Source organism: Phascolarctos cinereus, unplaced genomic scaffold (assembly GCF_003287225.1).
Source record: "Phascolarctos cinereus isolate Bilbo 61053 unplaced genomic scaffold, phaCin_HiC Scaffold_726;HRSCAF=1367, whole genome shotgun sequence".
Classification (NCBI taxonomy): Eukaryota; Metazoa; Chordata; class Mammalia; order Diprotodontia; family Phascolarctidae; genus Phascolarctos; species Phascolarctos cinereus.
The window spans coordinates 341471429-341494130 of NW_027556098.1; the positions used below are offsets into that span (position 1 = coordinate 341471429).

Below are 22702 nucleotides of genomic sequence, written 5' to 3' on the forward strand. Positions count from 1 at the left end.
TTTAAACTTAACTCATTACAGGCCAGCTAAACTCTGAACTAAGTTCAGAGACAAAGAACCATGACTTAAGCAGTTTCAGGACAAAAATCAATTAACTGTAAATATGATCAATAAGATCATATATAGGATCAATCTTAATCTTCTCATGGTCCAACTTTTCATTTTAGAATAAAACTTTTTTTCTTACTAGATGACTCCACTTGTCCTTCCCAGCCCCTAAAGCCTCAGCTTTTGAAGGAAATCAAGTTAACTAACTCCAGGCATTACTATGAATTAATTAATGTGAGTTTTTGTACCAACAGCTAGGATATTTGAGTTTTTAAATACTAGGCTACTGCTCATTTGCTTCTGTGTATTGTGCACCTAATCTTCTATTGATCAACATATTTTTTTAACTAGTATTAAAACTGTTTTGATGATTACTGGTTTGTAATATAGTTTGAGATCTGGCACTTTTAGGTCCCCTTACTTCTTACTCCAAAGGAGTATTTATATTTTGCTTTTGTCACTAAAGAAGTGCAACTTGATGCTAGAAAAAGCTTTATTAGGATATCTGTTTGTTTCAAGCTGAAGTACTATTTTCAAAGAAAGACTACATGGAATAGTGCATAGAGAAATGGCCTAGAGGCCAAAGAAGAAATGGGTTTAATTGCCTCCTATAACACATATTGGCTATGAGACCCTGGGAAAGTCACTAAACCTCTCACTACTGTAGGGAACCTAAAACTATACTTTTGGAGGAGATGCAGACCAGCAGCAGTAGTAGATGGAGTTTTCCTAGACCACTGAAATCCCAGGTCTAGTTTCTATCCCTATTACTTTCAAATAAGAAATGACATCTTAATTGTCAATACATGTTCTGTGAATCCCTCTGAGGGAATCAGTGAGGGGGAAATAAAGTGTAGCTTCCTAAACTCTAGACCTATGACAAAAGGCTAACAAGTATTAGATTGTTCCAGATAAGAGAAATCAAAGTTAAAAATAAAACAAAAGCAGCTAAAAATATTGCTTGTCACACTTACTTTGCCCTTATTATATGATGCTTTTTATGTTAATTTTTAAAGTCAATTTTTCTTATTTTCCCAAATGGACAATAAGCTCCTTTAGTGAAGAAGGGCTGGTGATTTGCTTGTCTTTGTATTCCTGATAGCCCTAATCACAGTGCCTTAAACATAGTAGGTACTCAACAAAAGTGATCAATACACTCAGGCAAGTAGGATGGGAGTCCCTCCACATTCAAAACTAAGCTCCTAAAGGCACAATATTAGAATAATAAGAAAGCAATTTGTTTTGACAGTAATCACAATGGAGAGCACACAGCAATGGTGGCCATGTTCAATCAGAAGCATCCCGATCACTCTGCATTTGTATGGCAAAAAAATGAAATAAGCAAATACAATGAATGTAATGGATAATGAAAGCCTGATGACTCTGGGCCCTGAAAGAGAGACACTAGTTGCAGTAGAATGTAGAAAACCAACAAAATCCAGGGACTCAACTTACAGCAAAGTATTTCTGAACAACACCAAAATCGATAAAACCAATTACAATCCATACCACCAACGTCACAGTTGAAATGATGATGATGAATGGGACAAAGTATCCACTAAATTTGTCAGCCAGTTGCTGAATGGGTGCCTATGGAAAAAAAACAAGACACCAAAACCATTGGAACTTATAAACAAAAAGATAAATAATGCTATAAGCATGGATCAAGAAAGTAATACATAATCATTTCTTTTCTTAATCACTTCATGGATCAGCCACACCTAAGAAAACTGAATGGGCTCCTATGAAGATCTTAAAATAATTTCCAGAGTGAGGAGACCATGAAGCCATGTCCAATGTTTGCCAAATACTCCGGATATTTTCATTACCTTTGACATCTGAGCCTCCTCTACCAGTTTCACAATCTGTGCTAACGTGGTGTCAGCCCCAACATGAGTGGCAGTAACTAGCACTGAGCCATGTGCATTGATTGAGCCAGCAATCACCGTGCTCCCTGGCTTCTTAGTGACTGGCATAGCTTCTCCTATAGTGGGGAAAATGGAGAAATAGTATGAGCTACATCTGCCATCAGCATGTAGGTGTCCTGGCAAATCCTATGTGATCTCCCAGAAGTAAAGTTCAATCAACACCAGCTAACCTGTGATGAGGGACTCATCTGCCATGGTGCTGCCTTCTAGGACTTTTCCATCTACTGGGAACTTTCCCCCAGGTACTACCTTGATCACATCATTCCGCTGAACCAGCTCCATGGGCACTTGCTCCTCCCTGCAACAAATATTACTAAAGTAAAAAATTGGGAAAGTTAAAAGCCCAAGAAGGCAGAATAGTGTGGCAAAACTTGTGCTGGCTTTGAAGTCAAGGACCTAGGTTCAAATCCTGGCTCTTCTGGTTTTTTGTCACTTTAGATAAGTCTCTTCACTCCTTTGGACCTGTAGCTCCTCATATTTAAGATAATAAGATAAAGATAACGATAAGATAAAGAAGTTGAATTGATATGATCTCTAAGGTTCCTTCTAGCTCTAAATCCTATGAACCACATTCATTTATACTTTCTCATCACTGGGACCATATCCATTCAAAGAGAATGTTCTCTTTTTTTAATACTTAAATTTTTTTAAATTAAATTAATTTTATTTTAAACAAAGATGTCCCTTTTCTCCCTCCCACTTCCCTTCATTCCCCTTAAAGAAACATGAAAAACAAAGTCCCCTATTATAAACACATAATCAAGCAACACAAATTCCTGAGTTTGCCACGTCTGAAAATGTCTCAATCAGTACTCTGAGCCAATCACCTCTCTGTCAGGAGATGGATGGCCTATTTCAGTGTGAGTCCTCTGAAATTATGGTTGGTCATTGTGTTAGTTCAAATACCTAATCAACCTAAGTTGATTGTCTTTACAATACTTTTGTTATTGTATAAACTGTTCTATTCTTATCTCACTCTGAATCAATTCATACAAATCTTCTTAGGTTTCTCTGAAGCTGTCCTCTTCATCATTTCTTTTTTTTTAAAATAAATTTATTTATTTATTTTGAGTTTTCAACATTCACTTCCATAAGATTTTGAATTCCAAATTTTCTTCCCATCTGTCCCTTCCCCTCATCCCAAGACAACATGTAAAATGATATAGGCTTGACATATACGTTCTTACTAAGCCTATTTTCATATTAGTCATGTTATAAAGAATAATTAGAACCAATGGGAGAAACCACAAGAAAAAAGAAACAAACAAACAAACAAACAAAAAAGAGATAGAGCAAATGATATGCTTCGATCTGCATTCAGACTCCATAGTCCTTTTTCTGGATATGCACAACATTTCCATCATGAGTCTTTTGGAGTTGTCTTAGATCCCTGCATTGCTAAGAAGAGATAAGTCTATCAAAAAGTTAGCCATCGAATAATGTGGCTGTTACTGTGTACAGTGTTCTCCTGGTTCTGCTCACTTCACTCAGCATCAGTTCATATAAGTTTTTCCAGGTTTTTCTGAAATCTGCCCACTCATCATTTCTTATAGCACAATAATATTCTATTACATTCATATACCACAACTTGTTCAGCCATTCCCCAACTGATGGACATCTCCTCATTTTCCAATTCTTTGCCACCATCCCTTTATCATTTCTTACAGCACATACACAGATCTTGACTTGTTCAATCATTCTCCAATTGATGCACGTTCCCTCAGGTTCAAATTCCTCACCACCACAAAAACAGGTGCTGTAAATATTTTTGTGCCCGTGGGATCTTTTTCCCCTTTCTTTGATTCCCTGGGGTATAGACCTACTAGCAGTATGCTAGGTCAAAGGCTATGTATGCACAATTTAATAGCTTTTTGGGCATAGTTCCAAAAGGCTTTAATAGATCCATTAACAATGTATTAGTGTACTTGCTTTCCCACACCCCCTCTGGCATTTCCTTTTAAGGCAACTTTGCCAATTTTATGCGTGTGTGTGAAGAGGTGCTTTAATTTGTATTTCTCTATTACTGATTTCGAGTATTTTTATATTGCTATTGACAGTTTGGATTTCATCATCTGTAAATTACCTTTTTATATCCCTTGATCAACTGGAGAATGGCTTTTATTCTTATAAATTTGTATCAGTTTCCTACTTATCTTTAAATTGAGATCTTTACTAGAGAAACTTGCTGCAAAGATTTTTTTCCCCATTTATCTTCTTCTTTTCTAATTTTGGGGCAGCTTTATGTTAAAGTTGGACTCTGCTCCCCTAGGATTAGGGAGGCACTGTCCCAAGCTTCAGGCTTTTTCATGTTGCTGTTTTCAGAGCTAGTTCTGAGAGTCTACAAGTTTTTGGTGTGATTTCAGGAGAAGTATGGTCACTGCTTTCCTGGTCTGCACTCTGGTCTTTACCCAGCAAGGGCCCCTGGTCCCCACAAGTGCCAGCATTCCTCTTCACCTTGGAACTGAGACCAGGGCCCCTACTCCCTTGTGACAGACCATAAATGTTCTTCTCCACCCTGGAACTGTGACAAAGGGCTGCTTATGGGCTGCTAATCAGTGTCAGCAAAAGGTCCTCTTTAATCTCCTTCTGACTGTTGTCTAACAGAGCTCCTAAAGTTGCTACTGCCACTAGCACAGTCACCTCCAAGGTCCATGGCTCGTGCTGTGGTGCTGTGCTCCAGGCCAGTGCCCACCCTGTGTCATAGATCTTTCCTGCATACCTCCTAAGCTTTCTTAGGCTGGAAAAATGTCTCTCCCTGACCTTTTGTTGGCTCTATCACTCCAAAATTTGATTTGAGGCATTACTTTAAAGTTGTTCAGAGCTGAATGTTGAGAGAGTTCAGATGGATTGTTGCCTCTAATCCACCATCTTGGTTCCACCCCACAAATAGTTTTAACACTTCCAATTTTTTTTTTTATGACAATGGCTCTAATCCACCTTTAAGAGGCAGAATAGTGTAGTGGATAAAGTGCTGAACTTGGAGTTAAAATTCTGCCTTTGACACTCTGAGCCTCAATTACCTCATCTGTAAAATAGGGACAATAAAGCCTTGCAGGGGTTGACATGAAGGCCAAATGAAAGCCAGTATGTAAATCATTTAGTACTATACAAATGTCAGTTCTTCCTGTTTTCAGCCTTACTGCATACTGAGCATGACGCATTCTATTTTCTCACCCAAGCAGAATATTCACAGTCTCCCAGTATCCTACCTTTTTTCTGTGTCTTCGCACATTCTATGCCTGGAATGGCCTTAACTTACATCTCTGCCTGTTGAAGTCTTTCTCTTCCTTCAAGGTATAGCTCAAGTACCAGATCCTTCATGATGCTTTCCTTGATCTCCCTAGCTAGAAAGGAACTCTGTTTTTTAAATCTCTTACCTCTCTGTTAGAATCTCAGATGATCAATGATCAGGGACCCTGTAGTTTACATTTATTTTTTTGGGTAGAAGTTAAAGTAGAAAACCTCTAAGGACCCTTTCAATTCCGCAATTCTGTAACTATGATCTAACTAGTTTTTCTTCTGGGTCTGAATCTTAATTTAGAGACAAAAGCCCTTCCTAGGTATACTGATGACTCCAATACTTCTAGTATACTAGAAGTTAAGTAGCTCCTTTTAGCTTTATTTGCACAGCTAAGAGGTAGGAAGAAAAACCTACTTTCCTGATTAAGCCAAGGACAGGTGTTAGTTTTCTTTTTCTAAGATCCCTTCTGCCCTAAGAGTTTCTGCTAACAGTTTACCATTACAATCCTCTTGCTTCTGTCCAACCATTCTAGAAAACAATTTGGAACAGGCCCAAAGGGTTATAAAACTGTGCATACCTTTGACTCAGCAATACCAATACTAGGACTGTATTCCAAAGAGATCATAAAAAAGGGAAAAGGACCTCAATGTACAAAAATGTTTATAGCAGCTCTTTCTGTGGTGGCCAAGAACTGGAAATTGTGGGGATGCTCATCAATTGGGGAATGGCTGAGCAAGTTGTGGTATATGAATGCAATGGAATACTATCGTTCCAAAAGAAATGATGAGCAGGCAGATTTAAGAAAAACCTGGAAAGACTTAGATGAACTGATGCTGAGTGAAGTGAGCAGAACCAGGAGAACACTGTACACAGTAACAGCAACAGTGTGCAATGATCAACTATGACAGACTTAGCTCTTCTCAGCAATATAATGATTCAAGACAGTTCCAAAAGATTCGTGATGGAAAATGCTATCCACATCCAGAGAAAGAACTATGAAGTCTGAATGCAGATTGAAGCAGACTATTTTCGCTGTTTTTTGTTTTTTTTTTCTCATGGCTTTCCTGTCTTGTTCTGATTCTTCTTCCACAACATGACTAATGTGGAAATATGTTTAACATGACTGTACATCTATAATGTATATCAGATTGCTTACTGCCTTGAGGAGGGGGAAGGAGAAAAATTTGGAACCCAAAATCTTACCAAAATGAATGTTGAAAACTCAAAAAAAATTGGGGAATGGCTGAATAAGTTGTGGTATATGATTGTGATGAAATGTTATTGTACTACAAGAAATGACAAACAAGGTGGTTATATGAACTGATGCAAAATGAAGTGAGCAGAACCAGGAGATCATTGTCTATAGTAAGAACAATACTGTAAGGATGATCAACTGTGAAAGACTTGGCTACTCTGATCAACACAATGATCCAAGACAATTCCAAAGGACTTATGATGAAAAAATGCTAACCACCTCCAGAGAGAGAACTGATGAGATCTGAGTGCAAACTGAAGTATAATTTTCTCACTTTATTTCCTTGATTTTTTTTTGGTGATACAGTTAATGTGGAAATACATTTTGCATGATTTCACATGTATAATTGATATCATATTGGCTTGCCTCCTCAGTAGGTGGGGAAGTGGTGCAAGGGAGGAAGAGAATTTGGAACTACGTATCTTTTAAAAGAATGTTAAAAATGATAAAGTAGAAATAAAAGAAGAGGGAACACAGACAGAGGTAGGTCTATTGGCAATTTTATCTTCACTTCAAGTACCCTTCAACAACAGAAAATATTTAAATCAACTAAATGTGTCTGATATTAGTAAACACACAACCTATTTGGCCTTTTAATTTTTAGAGTTTCTGAAGCTGGATTTGAAAGAAGATTGGTTAGCATTAATTGATTTAATAACAGCAATAGCTGAAAACTATGTGACTATAATGGTGACATCATAGTGGGGAAAAAAAAACCAAATCAATCATCCTTGCTTTCTACTCCTGGTTTCTCACCTTGAAGAAGCCAAAAAGAGAGGAAAAGTATACTGTACTTCAGCGCCAAAGCCTTTTTTTTTTAACCTAGGACAAATCGTCTTGATTTAGAGGCACTCATAACTCACTCCAACCATCTTGTCCCCTCTCTCTGATCAATACTTTAGCTAAGGCTTAGTATGAACTGAAATTTGAATTATAGCCATTCCCTTAGTGATCCACGCTTTTATATATTATAGCATGTTTTCTGACAGGAAGTGCGGAGTTACTCAAACCTTAGCTTATAAAGAAAAATTATTTTATAAATGCCTAGCAGTTCTTCAAGAAGAAACCTTTTTCAATCACCATTTTTTAAAAAGATGCAAAGTTCTGTTTGTAACAGAGATATGAAAGAGTTTGGGGTTTTTTTAATCACCTTGATTCTGGACAAATGTACGCTAGACATTTTTAAAGACCAATGTATAATAGCGACTCAGTCAAAACCCTTTTAATTCTCACTACTTTTAGAATATAACCAGTTGCCTTAACAGTAGTGCATAAGTGCATATGCACTTTGAAGGGAGAAAACAGACTTAGCTCTGCACAAGCTCTTAGAAAGGAGTATGAACCTAATTTATGTTGTTTTACGTTGCATTCTGAACCTGTTACAATGATCATTCCTAAAGGAGGCAGGGAGAGGGTGGAAGCAAATGCCTCAAAGTCTTATTCCTGCTTTCATTACCTTCCAACATTCTAGCACTTCATAATGTGTCTGATACCACACATACAAAGAGGTTCCTGCAGTCATGGACAAAAGCAGATACAATTACAGGTAATAGGTATTTATTTATTTATTACATGTTTGCTGTGCTCAATTGCATTTTACAGTCTAAAGCCTATTTCAACAAATATTTGTTAAATGCCTACTCTACCAAAAGCTCTTTGAATGGACACTATAAAGGAAGAACTCGATCCAGAATAAACAGAACAGAAGAGTGGGCCGGACTGCCCTAGCTCTTTTCATGTCCCCAAGCTAGTTAATGAAGTCAAAAGGAAACAATGTCATGTAACCGAGAGAGCTACCCACTATTTCCATAACCTCAGGCATGTTTCTTCACCTCTCTGGCCTTCAAGGTTTTCTCATCTCTACAATGCAGCCTTAGACTAGATGATCAAAGACAGATCCTACTGGCTCCAAATCCTGTAATTTTCTACTTATAAACTGATAAAGATTCAAAAAGGATAGACTGAGGGGCCGCAGTTACTAAGATGAAATGGACTAGCAATAAACACAAAGCCCACTAAAGTCATATCCCAATGTTTCATCCTTGGGTAAAAGCAGCCATAGATGTTCTCAAAGGCCCTAACAGCAGAGCAAAAGTTCTGGCTACCAAGCCGAAAAGACTCCAAGTGTGGGTCTGGTGATGGAGCAACATTTGTCATCTGAGAACCAGCCTAGAGAAGCTCATCACGTAACTGGCCACAGAGTAATGATTTTTAAACATGGCAACCCTCAAAGTTAACTATCCACTTACAGAGGGTTTGCAATCTGGGCACTAGGGGAAGGAATGTCCATATTTACAAAATTGCAAATCCTTGAAGCACAGAAATAAAGACTGTAGCTTGGTTTTAAAAAATCATCTATACAAACACAGGGTGGAGGAGGGATGGCTAGACAGCAGTAAATGTGCCAAAGATCTAGGAATTGTACTGGTCTAGAAACTCAATGTGAGGGAACTGAAATGATGTGCAAACTTATGTTGTCTACAGCATACAGAACGAGGGACATGACAGTTCTGTTTGTGATCTGCCCTGCTCAGACCACTTTCAGAGCTGTATGTTTAGTTCTTAGTACCACCATTATCATAGAGTAAAAACCCTTTTCTTTGTTTTAGCATGAAAAGTTAGTGCCTGGCAGATAATAAGCACTGAATAAATGTTTGCAGATTGATTTTTTTTTTTAAAAAAAAACCCACTAGCCTAACTGGGAAGCACCATTTCTTTGTTCTTTTTTCTTTTTGTTCTTTTTTTGTTTGGCTAGGCAATGGGGTTAAGTGATTTGCCCAGGGTCACATAGCTAGTTAAGTGTTACATGTCTGAGGTCAGATTTGAACCCAGGTCCTCCTGAATCCAGAGCTGGTGCTCTATCCACTGCGCCACCTAACTGCCCCTGCACCATTTCTTTGAAGAAGTGACTCCCACCCCTTAAAGGACCAAGGTATCTTGTAAACATCAGCAAACAAGAAGTGGTATTATTTATTATCCTCATTTTACAGATGAGGAAACTAAGGCAGACTGAAGTCAAGTGACCTGCTCACTGCTAGCACTCCTGTGGCACTTATTTGGCACCATATACTTCCTTGTATTGTCAATTATCTTTTTAAAGTGAGATCCTGATTAGGGTGAATAATGAAGCCCCGTAAGTTGTCTCACAAATTACAACTCGAACTATTTAAAGTTATTATTACACAAACTATTGTAACTAGGTCCACCTAGGCCCTATCCAAGTAACCTTGGGAAATGCAATCTCTAAGATTCAAAGTTTTCTGATCTATAAAAAGATTAGGGTAGAATAGATAATTATCAAAAGATCAATAAGCATTCATTAAGTGCCTATTGCATGCAACACTCTGTGCTAAGTGCCAGGAGTACAAAGACAACGGCAAAACAGTCCCTGCCTTTGAGGAGTTTACATTTTTGAGGGGCAGATGTACACATATAGGGAATCCCAAAAGTCCTAGTGCAGGTTTAAGCTTTAGTAACTTCAGAAGTATAAAGTCTAGAAATTTACAAAACATATCAACTGAAAGATTATTCATATTTTACACTTCATTAGTTTTGTGAAATTTATGTAATAAGTGATTTCTTTTAATTTTAACAAGCCAGGGCACCCTGTCACTATGCATTGTGTGCCAGGTTCTGGATGACCTTTTCTCAGACCAGTGGATCTGTAGAGGAGGTCCTCCAGCTCAGCAACGTGGGTCGTCTCTGCTATCTCCTAAGCATCAAAACCCGATTCTTTGGATGACTTTCAGGCCTGGATTACACATGCAATCCTTTCAGTCACCGATCAGCAACTGATGAAAGTTTCTGCAAAGTTTGAAGTAACTAGAGAGATATATAGCACAAGATGGTGGTGTTGGTAATAGTTAAGAAACATATCAGAAGAATGGTTTAAAATGCATAAAATAGAATATAGAGGATTACAAAGAAAACTGATGACAATGAAATACCGATATCAAAATATTTTTAAAAAATAAGTTCCCTTGATTAGAGTGATGAGAAGCTTGAGACAGGAAGACCAAACAGAAAGCTATTGCAAGAGTCCAGCTGATATCTTTGCGGGCTAGTGCTATGCGTAAGATTTTTTTTTTTTGCTTTTCTTACATGACAGAGTGCCACACAAGGTAATGATAACTCACATTTATGTGATGCTTTAAGTTTTATAAAGCACTTGGCTTATAACCCTTCACATATAGGTTCAGGGAAATGAATGCATCCAGTCTGAGGCTCAGTTAGTGGCAGAACCAGGACTCAAACTTCTGCCTTCATGTCCAATGCCATTCCCACAACATCAATGAACATTTTCTGAAGGACGGATATAAACCCAAGCCTATGAAAGAGAGTCTCTGGTGAAGAATAGTCACCTGAGGATGAGATTGTCATCGCCTAATGTCACAACAGTAGCTTCTGTGGCTTGAAGAGACATTAGTTTCGCAAGGGCTTCAGATGTTTTGCTCTAAGAGATAAAGAGAAGAGATGCCAGAGAAGTTTTTAAAAGACACGGCCCCATCTCCACTCTCACGCCCAATCCTGAGGTTAGGAGTAATGGGTGATAACAATCTTGTTTTACCTGAAGAAAACTGCTGCCATTTAACAGTCTTGCTGATAGATTCCGACATTCTTTCTATTTGAATAATGTACTGCTGCTCCTCCCTCATACCCACAATGTCATTGCATGAGTTGGATGGCTACACCATCAATAAGCAGAAATGATTCAGTACAAAAGCAACAGCCACGAACCTATATATTTTAAAAAATTCTTCCCATCCGCTTCCTATCTTATTTTAGATTCAACCTAATTTCTTTCAGAGTGGAGTCCCACCAAATTGTATAAGTGATTTAATGTTTTGGGTTTGGGGTTTTTTTGGGGTGTGCGTGTGTGTGTGTGTGTGTGTGTGTGTGTGTGTGTGTGTAAAGTACGTGCAAAATGAGCATGTCCTTTTAACATTGGAATTTAGCTTATGTTTAATATTTCAAAACTAAAGCACAAGTTATCTGAATACAGGTCAAGCAACGTCAGGATTTGCAAACAACCTATTTTCCTTATGCTTCTTACCTTTGCCACATGTTCCAACCACCTCCCCAGTGCAATGAACACAAAAAGCATGGGAGGTGTATCAAAGAAGGTGACAGGACTCTTCTCTGCCTTCTCAGCAATGGCCACCACCAGGATCACAAGAGAATAGGCATAAGCAATGCTTGTGGCCAATACAATGAGCACATCCATGTTGGCGGTCTTGTGTTTCAATGATTTGTAGGCCTGGACATAGAAATACCACCCACCTAGGAACTGTAGAGAGGTGTGGGTAAGACTGTAGATTACTGTTGATAAGTGAGCCAACAACCTTAGCACGCAGATCTAGTTCTCTTCCCATCCCCCCCAACCTGCCTCCCACCTCCCGCACTGAAGGCATATGTCCTTGGCTTTCACACAATTGCTTGTTTTCATTTTAACAAATGATTTTTTTAAAAAAAGTGAATTCTAAAACTGAGGGCTGACCTGTGCATCGAGGGGTTATAAAGAATGGCCTTTAAAATTCAGGGGGTCTCAGCTGGGATGGTTGGCTTCAGAATCAGATTCAAATTCACTAGCTTACTTATAATGCATTACAGAAGGTAAACAATTTAACTGTAGACCTTGCCCTCACAGACACATATGTGATTAATGACATGTGATTAAAAGGAGTTCCCTGATTAAAGACTGGGACAGTAAGGGAGAGGACTAGACTTCAGGATTACTCAAAGGTCGTGTTCATCTCTAAGACTCCCAGGACTAAGCCAAGAGGTTTTAAAGCTCTTAAAAGTAATACATGCATCAAGTGCCCATTTCCCACCCCAAGAAGACACTCTTAGTTTTCTAACATAAAGCCAAATACGTAACACTTTAGATTACTTAAAGAATGTGTTAGGAGATTGCCCCTGCCTCACTGTGTAACCTTGTGCATATATACTCTTTCCAAGTCATGGGTTTCTCATATGTAAAATCTGGTCATTGGATTAAAGGACCCCAAAGTCCTTTTCAGCTTTGCAATTCTATAGTGTTCCTTTAGCTAAATAACTCTAAGTTATCTAGCTCTCACTAAGTGGCTGCTACTCTAATCCAACCCCTTTATTCTACATCTGAGAAACCTGAGACCCAGAGATATTAAGTAATTTTGTCCAGTGCTAGTAAGTGTCAGAGATGTGATTCAAGCAAATATCTGCCGGCTCCAGGTCCAGCCCGGTTTCCTCTCCAGGATGAAGAGGAAAGCCTTGTACGTGTTCAGATGATGATGATTATAACAATGATCACTTAAGCCAGATAGCAAGTAAGATGCTCCTGCCAAAGCAGAGAACACGTCACCTCCAAGCCACATGGTTATGGAGGGAACTCCTGCCAGTCCCAGGAGAGAACACTGGCCACTAAGTGACCCAAGAGGGCAACTCCACGCCAGCGGGCGAGGCCCACGCTGATCAGTGACGCTACAGAGAGCATCCATCATCTCAGCCTGTGCAAGCAGTACGGTGCCCCCATGCGATTCCAAACATGGGACCTCATTCGGCCTGGGTCCAGAGCACGCAAACTCACCCAAGCAGCAGCAGAACAAGACAGGCTTTGCTTTTCCTTCACATACACACCTGGACAAAAGTGCACAGGACAAAGAAGATGAGATTCAGGATGGATAATCCAGGGATGAGGTTGTACTCCAACACCATGGACTCATGAGGCTGACTGCTGGGTACTAACATGTAAATCATCAAGCACAAGACAGGGATGCCAAACACCAGACTGCACAGGAAAGACTTCTTCCATCTAGAAAGGAGAGGGACAGCAATTGCGTCCCGTGAGACACAGTTCCCATCTGGAGCAGTGCCCTGTTCTCCTGCTGATGGGGTTGAGACACAGCTGTATTGCCTGTGTCAGGGAAGGGAAGGGAAAAGGCAATGGTTCTGCCTCCCAGACATCAGCCCATTGAGGCTATATTTAGCGTTTTAAGTTTAAGTTGAAGAGTTAGAAGAGCCCTCAAGGACCGTTGGATCCAGGGTCCTGCCTAAAGGCAGGTAAGGTATCGATGTGCCCATTTTATAGATAAGGTAATTGAGGTCCAGCAAGGCAAAGTGTTTGCTCACAAGATAAGTGGTAGAGGAGGGATTAGAACTCAGGTCTCTTGCCTACGAAGGCTGCATTCTTTCTACTATACCATGAAGCCTCTCCTTAGACCTTAGTCTTATCTCTCATTTCAATAAAGCACCAATTCTTAATCTGCAAAGTGTTCTAGGTCTAAGACCTCTCCCAAATTAAGGTCAGGGGTCTTACAACTAAGAGACACAAAGCCATATTAATCCAAAACCGTGTGAAACACTGGATACCAGCAGCAACGGTTACATAGACAAGTACATACCAGGATAAGCCGAAGAATCTGGTTAAGGAGAGCAAGGCACTTATCCAACAGCTTTGGGTTATTTTTAAACTGTTCTACCTACTGTTTGATTTCCATCTTGTGATCCAAATGGTGAGCACTGGGGTTTTTCTGAGCCAAGGAAGCATGAAAGCCAATTCCCTTATTTTTAAAAAAAGAAAAAGAAAAAAAGTGGAGAATACTTGGTAAATGAATGAACGCACTAGAAGTATTTCATAAACAATACGATGAGTTTCTGAGACACTCTCACTTTTTTGCTCCATTTATTGGTAGCTTGTAAGCTCTCATTTCTCCTCACACAGAAAAAAAGTACAAATTCCACCTGCCTCCTACACACACACACACACACACACACACACACACAGTGTGCACATATACACACATGCACAAGCAAAAGAATCCATCTTGGGTCAAGCCTGTGTAATGCTTTATAGAATGTGCCCCATCCATCAGGACAGTGATGCTTCCCTTTTATGAATACAAAGAGAATATATATATAGAAAAGCTTTCTTCTTAGGGCTCCAATATTCAGAGGGCTTCAGAGCTGGAAGGCCCCTTGAGACAGAGTACAGTTCCTGTGCTTTGCAGAACTGAGATCTAAAGGGACTTTGGACTTGTCCACAGTCACACAGATAACTTACTTCTCCTCCCCCTTTTACTGATAATAAATAACATAATCACGCAGGTTCACAATGCACTTTTCTCACAATCCCTGTTTTTCAGATTATAAAACTGAATTTCAGAAGGGTTTAAAACTCGCTCAAAGTCACAGAAGTTCTCAAAGTGTTGTCCAGGGACCCCTGTGGGTCCCTGAGATCCTTCCATGATGTCCTCAAGGTCAAAACTTTTTAATAATAAAACATTTTAATTTATAATATAGTAAATACAGATAGACAATTTACATTTAAAGAAGCTCTTTGGGAGGGACTTCAATAATTTTTAAGAGTGTAAAGGGGTCCTGAGATCAAAAAGTTTGAGAAATGCTGTTTAGAAGGTCAGAACTCAGATCTCCTGATGTTAAGTGCAGAGATCTTTCCACTAAATCACATGATGATTTACAAGGTCGCTCAACAGCTAGGATTTCATCTGTGGCTCATCGGTAACCACCTCTCAACCTTCCACATATACGCACACGCACACCCTTCTCTTTTCCCACTCCCCAACACCACGATGACTTTTAATTCTCTCTTTACAATGCCTGTGGGGAAAAGCTATTAGGAAATAAGACAGCTGTCCCCATGAGGAAAGAGACCCTGGAACTTTCATCATGAGTCTTGAACAATAAAAATCAAATACAGTTGGAGAAGGTGGTATGAGAGAGATGAGGCCATCTGAGAACCTTGGTTAACAAGGCCATGTATGACAAATTCCAGTACTGCGGTACTAAGAAAAAACACATAGACTGCAACAAAGAAGATCTGGGGCAGGGAGCGGGTGAAATTTCTCAGAACAAGGAGGATGCAGCCACAGCCTCCGATAGGGGTGAGGCCAAATGAAAGTGGTAAGTAACAGAGAATGTAAAATACACTGAAAGGCCTTAAAAAGCTGTGCTCCACTGCTGCCTTTTAGAGATTCTTCCTACCCATGCAAATTTGACTTTTAATGCTTTACATCACTCTTCTCTTCCAAATTGTTGGCATCCTTCAAGATTTATTGAATACTAACAGTATCTCAGGGCCATTCGGCATGGGGTGTTTGGTTTTTAAACACTGGAAAAGTCACTCTTGTTAAAGGAAGTTAAGAAGAAACATTGCTAATTTTGCATGAAGATGCCGCATTTCATAAGAGATTCTAAGAACGTCATAGTTACCACTAAGCTGCAACTTTATCCCATTCTCTAAAGGTTGCATTGCAAGTTAATCTTGTTTGGTTTTCTCATTGATTTTTTTAAAAAACCATGCCAGTCATCACTAATGGTCTCTAATATAGATCATGCGGGAGTCTTGGTCAAAAGGTATAAACATGATTGTAGCTCCTTGAGGGCTGACTACATCTTTTCCATCTTGGCATCCTTTCTGGGTATTTTTTTTTTGGCTAGACAATGGGGTTAAGTGACTTGCCCAGGGTCACACAGCTAGTACATGTCAAGTGTCTGAGACCGGATTTGAATATTCAGGTCCTCCTGACTCCAGGGCCAGTGCTCTCTCTACCTAGCTGCCCCCTGGCATCTTCTCTAATACAGTTCAATGCACAGAGCAAACACTGAAATAGACATCTGATGAACAAGTGAAAGAGTTAAAACACTAAGCAGGAAACATCAGAGTTCATGGGCCAGGCACCTCAGCTCCACAGATGTTTCCAGTGTTCTTCCAAAATGAACACAAAGATATAAATGAGTCTACCACCTTACTATTTCAGATTACCTAAGATTTATCTCTTTGAGTTTGCTTTAAAATAACTTACCTCAATAATTTTTATAATATCCCGAGGACCCACAATTTCAGGGTCAAACTTGATGTGTGCCTTGCTAGTAGCAAGGGCCACAGAGGCATAGAGAATACCCTTGGTTCTGGTCAATCTGGACTCAATGTTGTGAACACATGAAGCACAGGTCATTCCTGTGACCTATAAAGCAGAAGGATAAAATGGATATTTGTCAGATAACTTGTGGGATCTATGCTAGGGCTCCCCAACCTGTACATCATCAGCCACTCATCTATCACAGGTTAGCTGCCACCACATTCTCTCCTATCAACTCCTAAGTGGCCAGTAATTTATCCTAGGATCACTAGGCCACAGATCTTGAGGCAGAAGACATATGGGAGGTTATCTAGTCCAATCCCTTCATTTTGCAGATGAGGAAACTGAGGTCCAGGGCTGGTAAGTCACTCTTTCAAGGTCACACTGGTAGTAAGTATCAGAGACAGGATTTGAATTCATGCCTTCTTGATGGGGTGAGCTCAAGCAGAGATATCCCCCCTCCTTGTACCAAAGAGAATCTGGCTCCCATTTGTCTACAGACCCCAGCTCCTTATCTCCCTTTGAAAGCCTTAGCCCCACCTTTTGGCCTTACTCAGATGCCTTCCAGCTCCCTCCATTACAGGCCCCATAAAACACTTAAACTTTCAGGTTCCTTATCCACTCCCCTTATCTCCCTTTGACAGATGCCTTCCTGTTCCCTCCATTAGCTATTCCCATTGTCTATTCAATCTCTCAGACCTCCCCACTTAGAATTCTTACCTAGACCCTTTTCCCAGCCCCCTTCTCTGGCCACCCAAAGTTACTTTAGTATTTAAGATCCACTCTGGCCCCCATTCAGACGCTGAGAATCTCAAACCCAAAAGACTGAGACTTTCTCATGCCCGCTTGTCCCCACGAGCATCACCTGGCCTAAGTGTTTCATCACTAATAAACTTTTCCTCTGGCTGGAAGAAGATTTGAGTTGAATTCATTCAGGCAGGGCCCGGTGCCATGATCTTGGGGTTCCAGAACCCCAAAAGTCCTAGACCTCTTCACTCTGACCATGGAGTCAGCGATCTTTCCCCATGATACCCCCACTCATTTGGGCAGTTAACTCTCCATACCAGCACCATCCACCACCCTCCCAAGCCTCTTCAAGTGCATAAATAAAAAGTCGCTCTTCTCCCCCCAGAAGGTTGTGAATCCCTTGTCTAGGCAACATAATCAACCAATGAAGAGGGAGGCAGGACGCTTGAGTTCAAACTTCCAGCCCTGGGAGTTACTTGCTGCATGGTTTGTAGGAGGCGTTTCTTCTCTTTACTTCTGTTTTCTCACTGGCTCCACAGGTATAACAATGTCTGCTCTTTATCTACCTCAGTAAGATTTCGGGAGGAGATACAGTCTCTGCAAAACAATGTGAGCTCCTTAAAACTTAGGCTCTGTCCCTGCTAAGGAAGACGCTAGGGCCTCCTTCAGTTCCATAACTGCAGGAAAGGAGGAAATCATTGCTGTGAGATGCATACAATGAATCAGACACAGAGCACTAATAGTCAGCATTCTCCTTCATGAAGAGCTCAATTATTATGCATAATAGCTCACATTTATATGGGGCTTGATAGCTACAAAGAGCCATCACAAACATCTTCCATAAGATCACCTACACGAAAACCTGTGAGTCTTATTTAAAAGGATCAGATTGGGCAAAGGAGATAAACACCAGATAATACAGAAGCACAGAATTTGAGAGTTGGAAGGGACCTCAGCAGCCATCTGGTCTAATAGACTGAAATCATTAATATAATTTGAGATAATACAACATAATATAATATAATGGAGCAGCTACTTGGTACAGTGGAGAAAGCGCCAGGGCTGGAGTCAGAAGGACCTGAATTCAAAACTGACCTCAGACAGTTACTAGCTGTGTGACCCTGAGTAAGTCACTCAATATGGTTTGCCTCATTTTCCTCACCTGTTAAATGAGTTGGAAAAGGAAATGACAAACCACCCCAGTATCTCTGTCAAGAAAACTCAAATGGGGACACAAAGTCAAACATAACTGAAAATGAGTAAACACACACAAAAAAGTCATATCATATTATATAATTATGTATATATATATATGTGTGTATGTGTAGATACACATATATACATATATTTAAACATGTAGACATACACAAACACGTATTTATATTTCCTATGCACTGATTTAATCCAAAAGTACCTACTCTGGGGAGTGCTAAGTCATGACTGTCACACACACACACACACACACACACACACACACACACACACACTTGATAAAGTTTGACCCAAAAATGTCGGTTATGCAACTAAAATAATATCCATTTGAAAGGAAAATGTGTGTGTGTGTGTGTGTGCGCATGCATGTATATATGTGTGTGTATGTACGTAGCTAAACATTTAAAAATAATGCCAAGTACAGCCCAAACCAAGGTAAATATAAGCCAGATTTGGGAGGGAAGTGTGGCCTGTATTAGGCTCAGTGCAGTATCCCCATTTACAGATAAGCAACCTGCATGCTACAGATGTTAATGAGCTATTGAAGGTCACACTGAAGGAGAAGCCTTCTAAGTCCCAAACCCAAGCCTTCTAAGTGCACACTGCCTCTCTCAAGGCTAAGACCCACAAGAAAATCCTGTGTACATGTTATAGCGACCAGTAGTGAAAAATAGTACACAGCAATGATCATAAAGGCAAATTAGCTTAAAAAAACCCCACTATATTATGGCACTATAATTTCATAATGTTAAAAAAAAGTTCTTAAATAAAATTATTCATTTATTGTTAGATTTTGAGGCATAGCAAACTGGTTGGTTTAGTATTTGCCTCCTTTGAAGAATGTAGTAGTATGGGAAAGGGAAAATTCTTCCAGGATCCATCACTAGGTTGACAGCAGCAATCCAGCGACTGCTACGCCCTACATTCCCCCAACACAGAAAGGAAGGCCCCATTCTGTAACGCCCAGTTCCTTCCTTCATAAAGAATGCCACTTATTAGAAATTCAGAGAGCCACCTATGTCCTTAAAACCTTGTCTTTAAATATTTGCTTACTGCTACCGGCAGCAAGCAAATGAAAGACTCTTTCGACTCTGCCACACAGCATTGCTCAATCTCTTTCTTTCAGGTCAGCTGCTTGACACAATAGTCCTCTTCCAGATGGGCAGCACAGGGAGTAGATGCAGGGCTGGACTTGTAGTCAGGAGCCCTGGTTTTTGATCATCCTGTCTAATATTTGCTAGCTATGTAAACATGTGTATGTCCTGCAACCACTCAGATTCTGTTTCTTCCATATCAAAAGAGTATAGTAATAATGGCTAGTATTTATATATTGCTTCAAGGTTTGAAAAGAGCTTTATAAATATTATCTTAATCGATCCTCATGACAACCCTGGGAGGTAGGTGCTGTTATAATGTCCATTTTACAGAAGATGAAACTGAGGCAGGCAGAGGTTAAGTGACTTGCCCAAAATCCCACAGTTAGTATCTAAGGCTGGATTTGAACTCAGGTCTTCTTGACTCCAAGTCTAACATCCTAACCACTGGGCCACCTCTGTAAATAATACTTGTACTACCTATTCACAGGGTTGCCATTAAGAAAACTATTTTGCCTATTTAAAATGCCATACAGGGATTCCCAGAGTGCAGTAAATGAGTAAGCTTCAATAGCTTAAAATGGCACCAAGACTTCTGGGACACCCTGTATTAATGTTTCAGGGTCCCTCATAGACAGAGATGACTGGTTACAGTGAATAAGTGGGCACCTCTCGCTCTGCCCAGTCCCATGGCACAGCTCCTCATTTTTCTCCAAGCAGCCATGACAGTGACTGCTTATCTTTGGTGTGGTATATATGACCCTTGTCCCATCCAGACAAGGACACAGAGAGGAGAGTTTACATATCCCGATTCCTCTCCCAGCCAGTGGGCCTCACAGCATCTCAGGTACTCAGAACAACCTTCTGAGCCTTCTCAACCCTCTTTCTGGCCGATAGTGGCATGTCGGTTATTCTACCTCCCAAATGCTTCAGTTTTCTAAGCACCGTTTCTAACACTAGTTCACCTCAGCATACCAACAGCTCCCTAAGCCTGTACCTCTCCAGGATTCTTGGACTTTTCTCCTCTCTAAAAATTTCCTTTTACTCCCCAAATCCTCCTTCCAATGCACTGATTTAATCCCAAAGTACCTACTCCCAAAGTACCAAGTCATGTCTGTCCATTCATTACACCACAGAGTGAACAAGTCATCACTGATAACTTAGAAAAAAAATTTAAGCTGGGTCTCCTGAACCAGAAATACATAGGGGACAAGCAGAATATTTTAGGTCCCTTCCATATCTGGGTCTAATTGTCTCATTCTCAGGAAACTGACTTGACTGTGGTCATCCTGCCAACTCGTGCTAGAGTCCAGTCCAGAATCCGACTGCTTCCTCTTACACTCTTCTACTTCTGTCTTAGTTTTCCACCCCAATACTCACAATCAGCTCGATACTGCCATCTGATGTGGCGTAATCTTCCATTACCGTAGCTTCAAAGCCCAAGTTCTCAACAAGCTGGGCTATTTCAAGGGGCTGGATGGTTTGTGGATTATACTTGACCTCAGCTTTTCCAGCCATCAGAGCCACCAGAACTGAAAGTATACCTGAAACCATAAGAAGAACGTTTTGTGGCTTGCACTAAGCAAGGTTCCTTGGAACAGCATGCAGAGTACATTGAAAAGTGAAAAAAGTCTCCTTTAGACCATGGGATACCATACCAGTGGGATATGGTCATATACACTATATACCCCCAAACAGGAAATCCCATCTATCAGCCACCATTTTACAAAAGGGATACTACTTTATTAGATGCTTGTAAAAAAGAAAGAATTCCCCTCCAAAGCAGTAACCACAAATATTTTCAATCCATAGCCTGCTTCAGTGAGATTAACAAGGCTGTGGACTATCTACCCCACCTGCTTCCACTTGCCACCACAAAATACCTTGTCCAAATTAGGAGAAAGGACTACATGCCTTTTAAAGAAATGCCAAGGAAGAATATCAAGAAAGGATTCACAGAGCGCACAAAAGTATGGTCTTATCATAAATTAATTTAACCTGTGGACAATATATAATGAGGCCCTTTTCAGACTACTTTTTTAAGGACTATTGTTCTAGGATATCAGGAAAACAGAGACTATGGTGAACAAAGGACTGGGAAGAGGTTCTTCGTCTTAAGAAATGGGGAACCCGCAAGAAGAAAGGGACCTGAGAGAAAATGGAGTTGTATGATGCCATAAGATAAATAAGGCCTGAAAGGGAAAAAGCTACAATGCCAGAAGGACTGAACATGAAAAAAAGACACCAAGGAAGAGGAAAAGCTCTGTGTTGGGGGAATACCCTTTTTCCTTGCCTAATTTATACAAAGCTGTATTTTACATCCCAAATAAATGAAATATCAAAGATCAGAAAATGGGCAAGGAACCGATTATCCAAGAAGATTAGGCAAACTTTTATACTAATCAGAGAAAAACCTCCTACCAAGTTATTAGATAACAGACAAGCAGCAAATGGTGGCACTAAAGGGAGACAATGGTTGCCCTATTTCAATGATTTCTTAAGCTATTCCAATATAGAACACATGATAAATTTCACGGATTCTATACTGGAGATAATTCAAGGTTTATGTCTCTCACCATCTTCCTTCAGTAGATTTCTTTCTATGTTGGAGACACAGGATGCACAGGTCATGCCTGTTATGCGTAAAAAGCATTTCTCCGAGGTCACTGCCTTAGGGTGAACTGGGTATCCTGAGGGAGAGTGGCCCAAGATGTTTGCTTTGTGATACCCCTTCGCATCAGCTTCTTCCTCCTGAAGACAAACTGAGTCCTTAAGCTCTGTTTGGGCATCCGAATCCACAGCACAACAGCTTCCAACATGCTTTCTGGAACTGGTCTCTATATTTTTTTTAGAAAGGAAAAAGACATAGTTCAAATTAGAGAATCAAATTATTTCTTCCACAAAAATAAGAGCAAAAATCTGATAGCATTGTAATCTGAGCCTGAGAGACCATACTGGACTTTCTCCACTCTTTTCTTCCCTACTCTCCCAACACATACAGAAAAGCCTCAGACCACTAAAACGGTTAATGGATGGAGCATTCTGGCTACCCGAATGCACTGGTTAGTCAGCCAACAAGCATCTAAGTGCCTACTACGTGCCAGGCAATATGCTAAGCACTGAAGAATATAAGTAAAGGCAAGAACGTCCCTTGCTCTTGAGAAGTTCACAGTCTAGGAGGAGGGACAACATGCCATCAATTAGGCATAAACAAAATACATACAAATTGGAGACAAGCTTAAAGGGAAGGCACTAAGATTAATGAAGCCTGGGAAAGGTTTCTTGGCAGAAGGGTGGGATTTCAGCTGAGACTTGAAGGA

At 40.1% G+C, this 22702-nt stretch overlaps 1 protein-coding gene across 5 annotated transcripts in view; it reads right to left on the minus strand.

Moving 5' to 3' along the window:
• ATP7B (ATPase copper transporting beta) overlaps positions 1–22702 on the minus strand; it is a 114522-nt gene that overhangs the window by 36534 nt on the left and 55286 nt on the right. For 2 of the 5 annotated variants that reach the window (XM_020969953.2, XM_020969949.2), the window contains 10 exons: positions 21959–22219; positions 20763–20926; positions 16273–16434; positions 13934–14010; positions 13088–13262; positions 11526–11759; positions 10834–10925; positions 2147–2274; positions 1878–2032; positions 1504–1638 (listed from right to left, as the gene is read on the minus strand). In XM_020969953.2, the coding sequence (XP_020825612.1) occupies positions 1504–1638; positions 1878–2032; positions 2147–2274; positions 10834–10925; positions 11526–11759; positions 13088–13262; positions 13934–14010; positions 16273–16434; positions 20763–20926; positions 21959–22219 (1583 nt within the window). The remainder of the gene's footprint in view (positions 1–1503; positions 1639–1877; positions 2033–2146; positions 2275–10833; positions 10926–11525; positions 11760–13087; positions 13263–13933; positions 14011–16272; positions 16435–20762; positions 20927–21958; positions 22220–22702) is intronic. The other 3 variants (XM_078156974.1, XM_078156976.1, XM_078156975.1) reach the window with 3 other exon arrangements.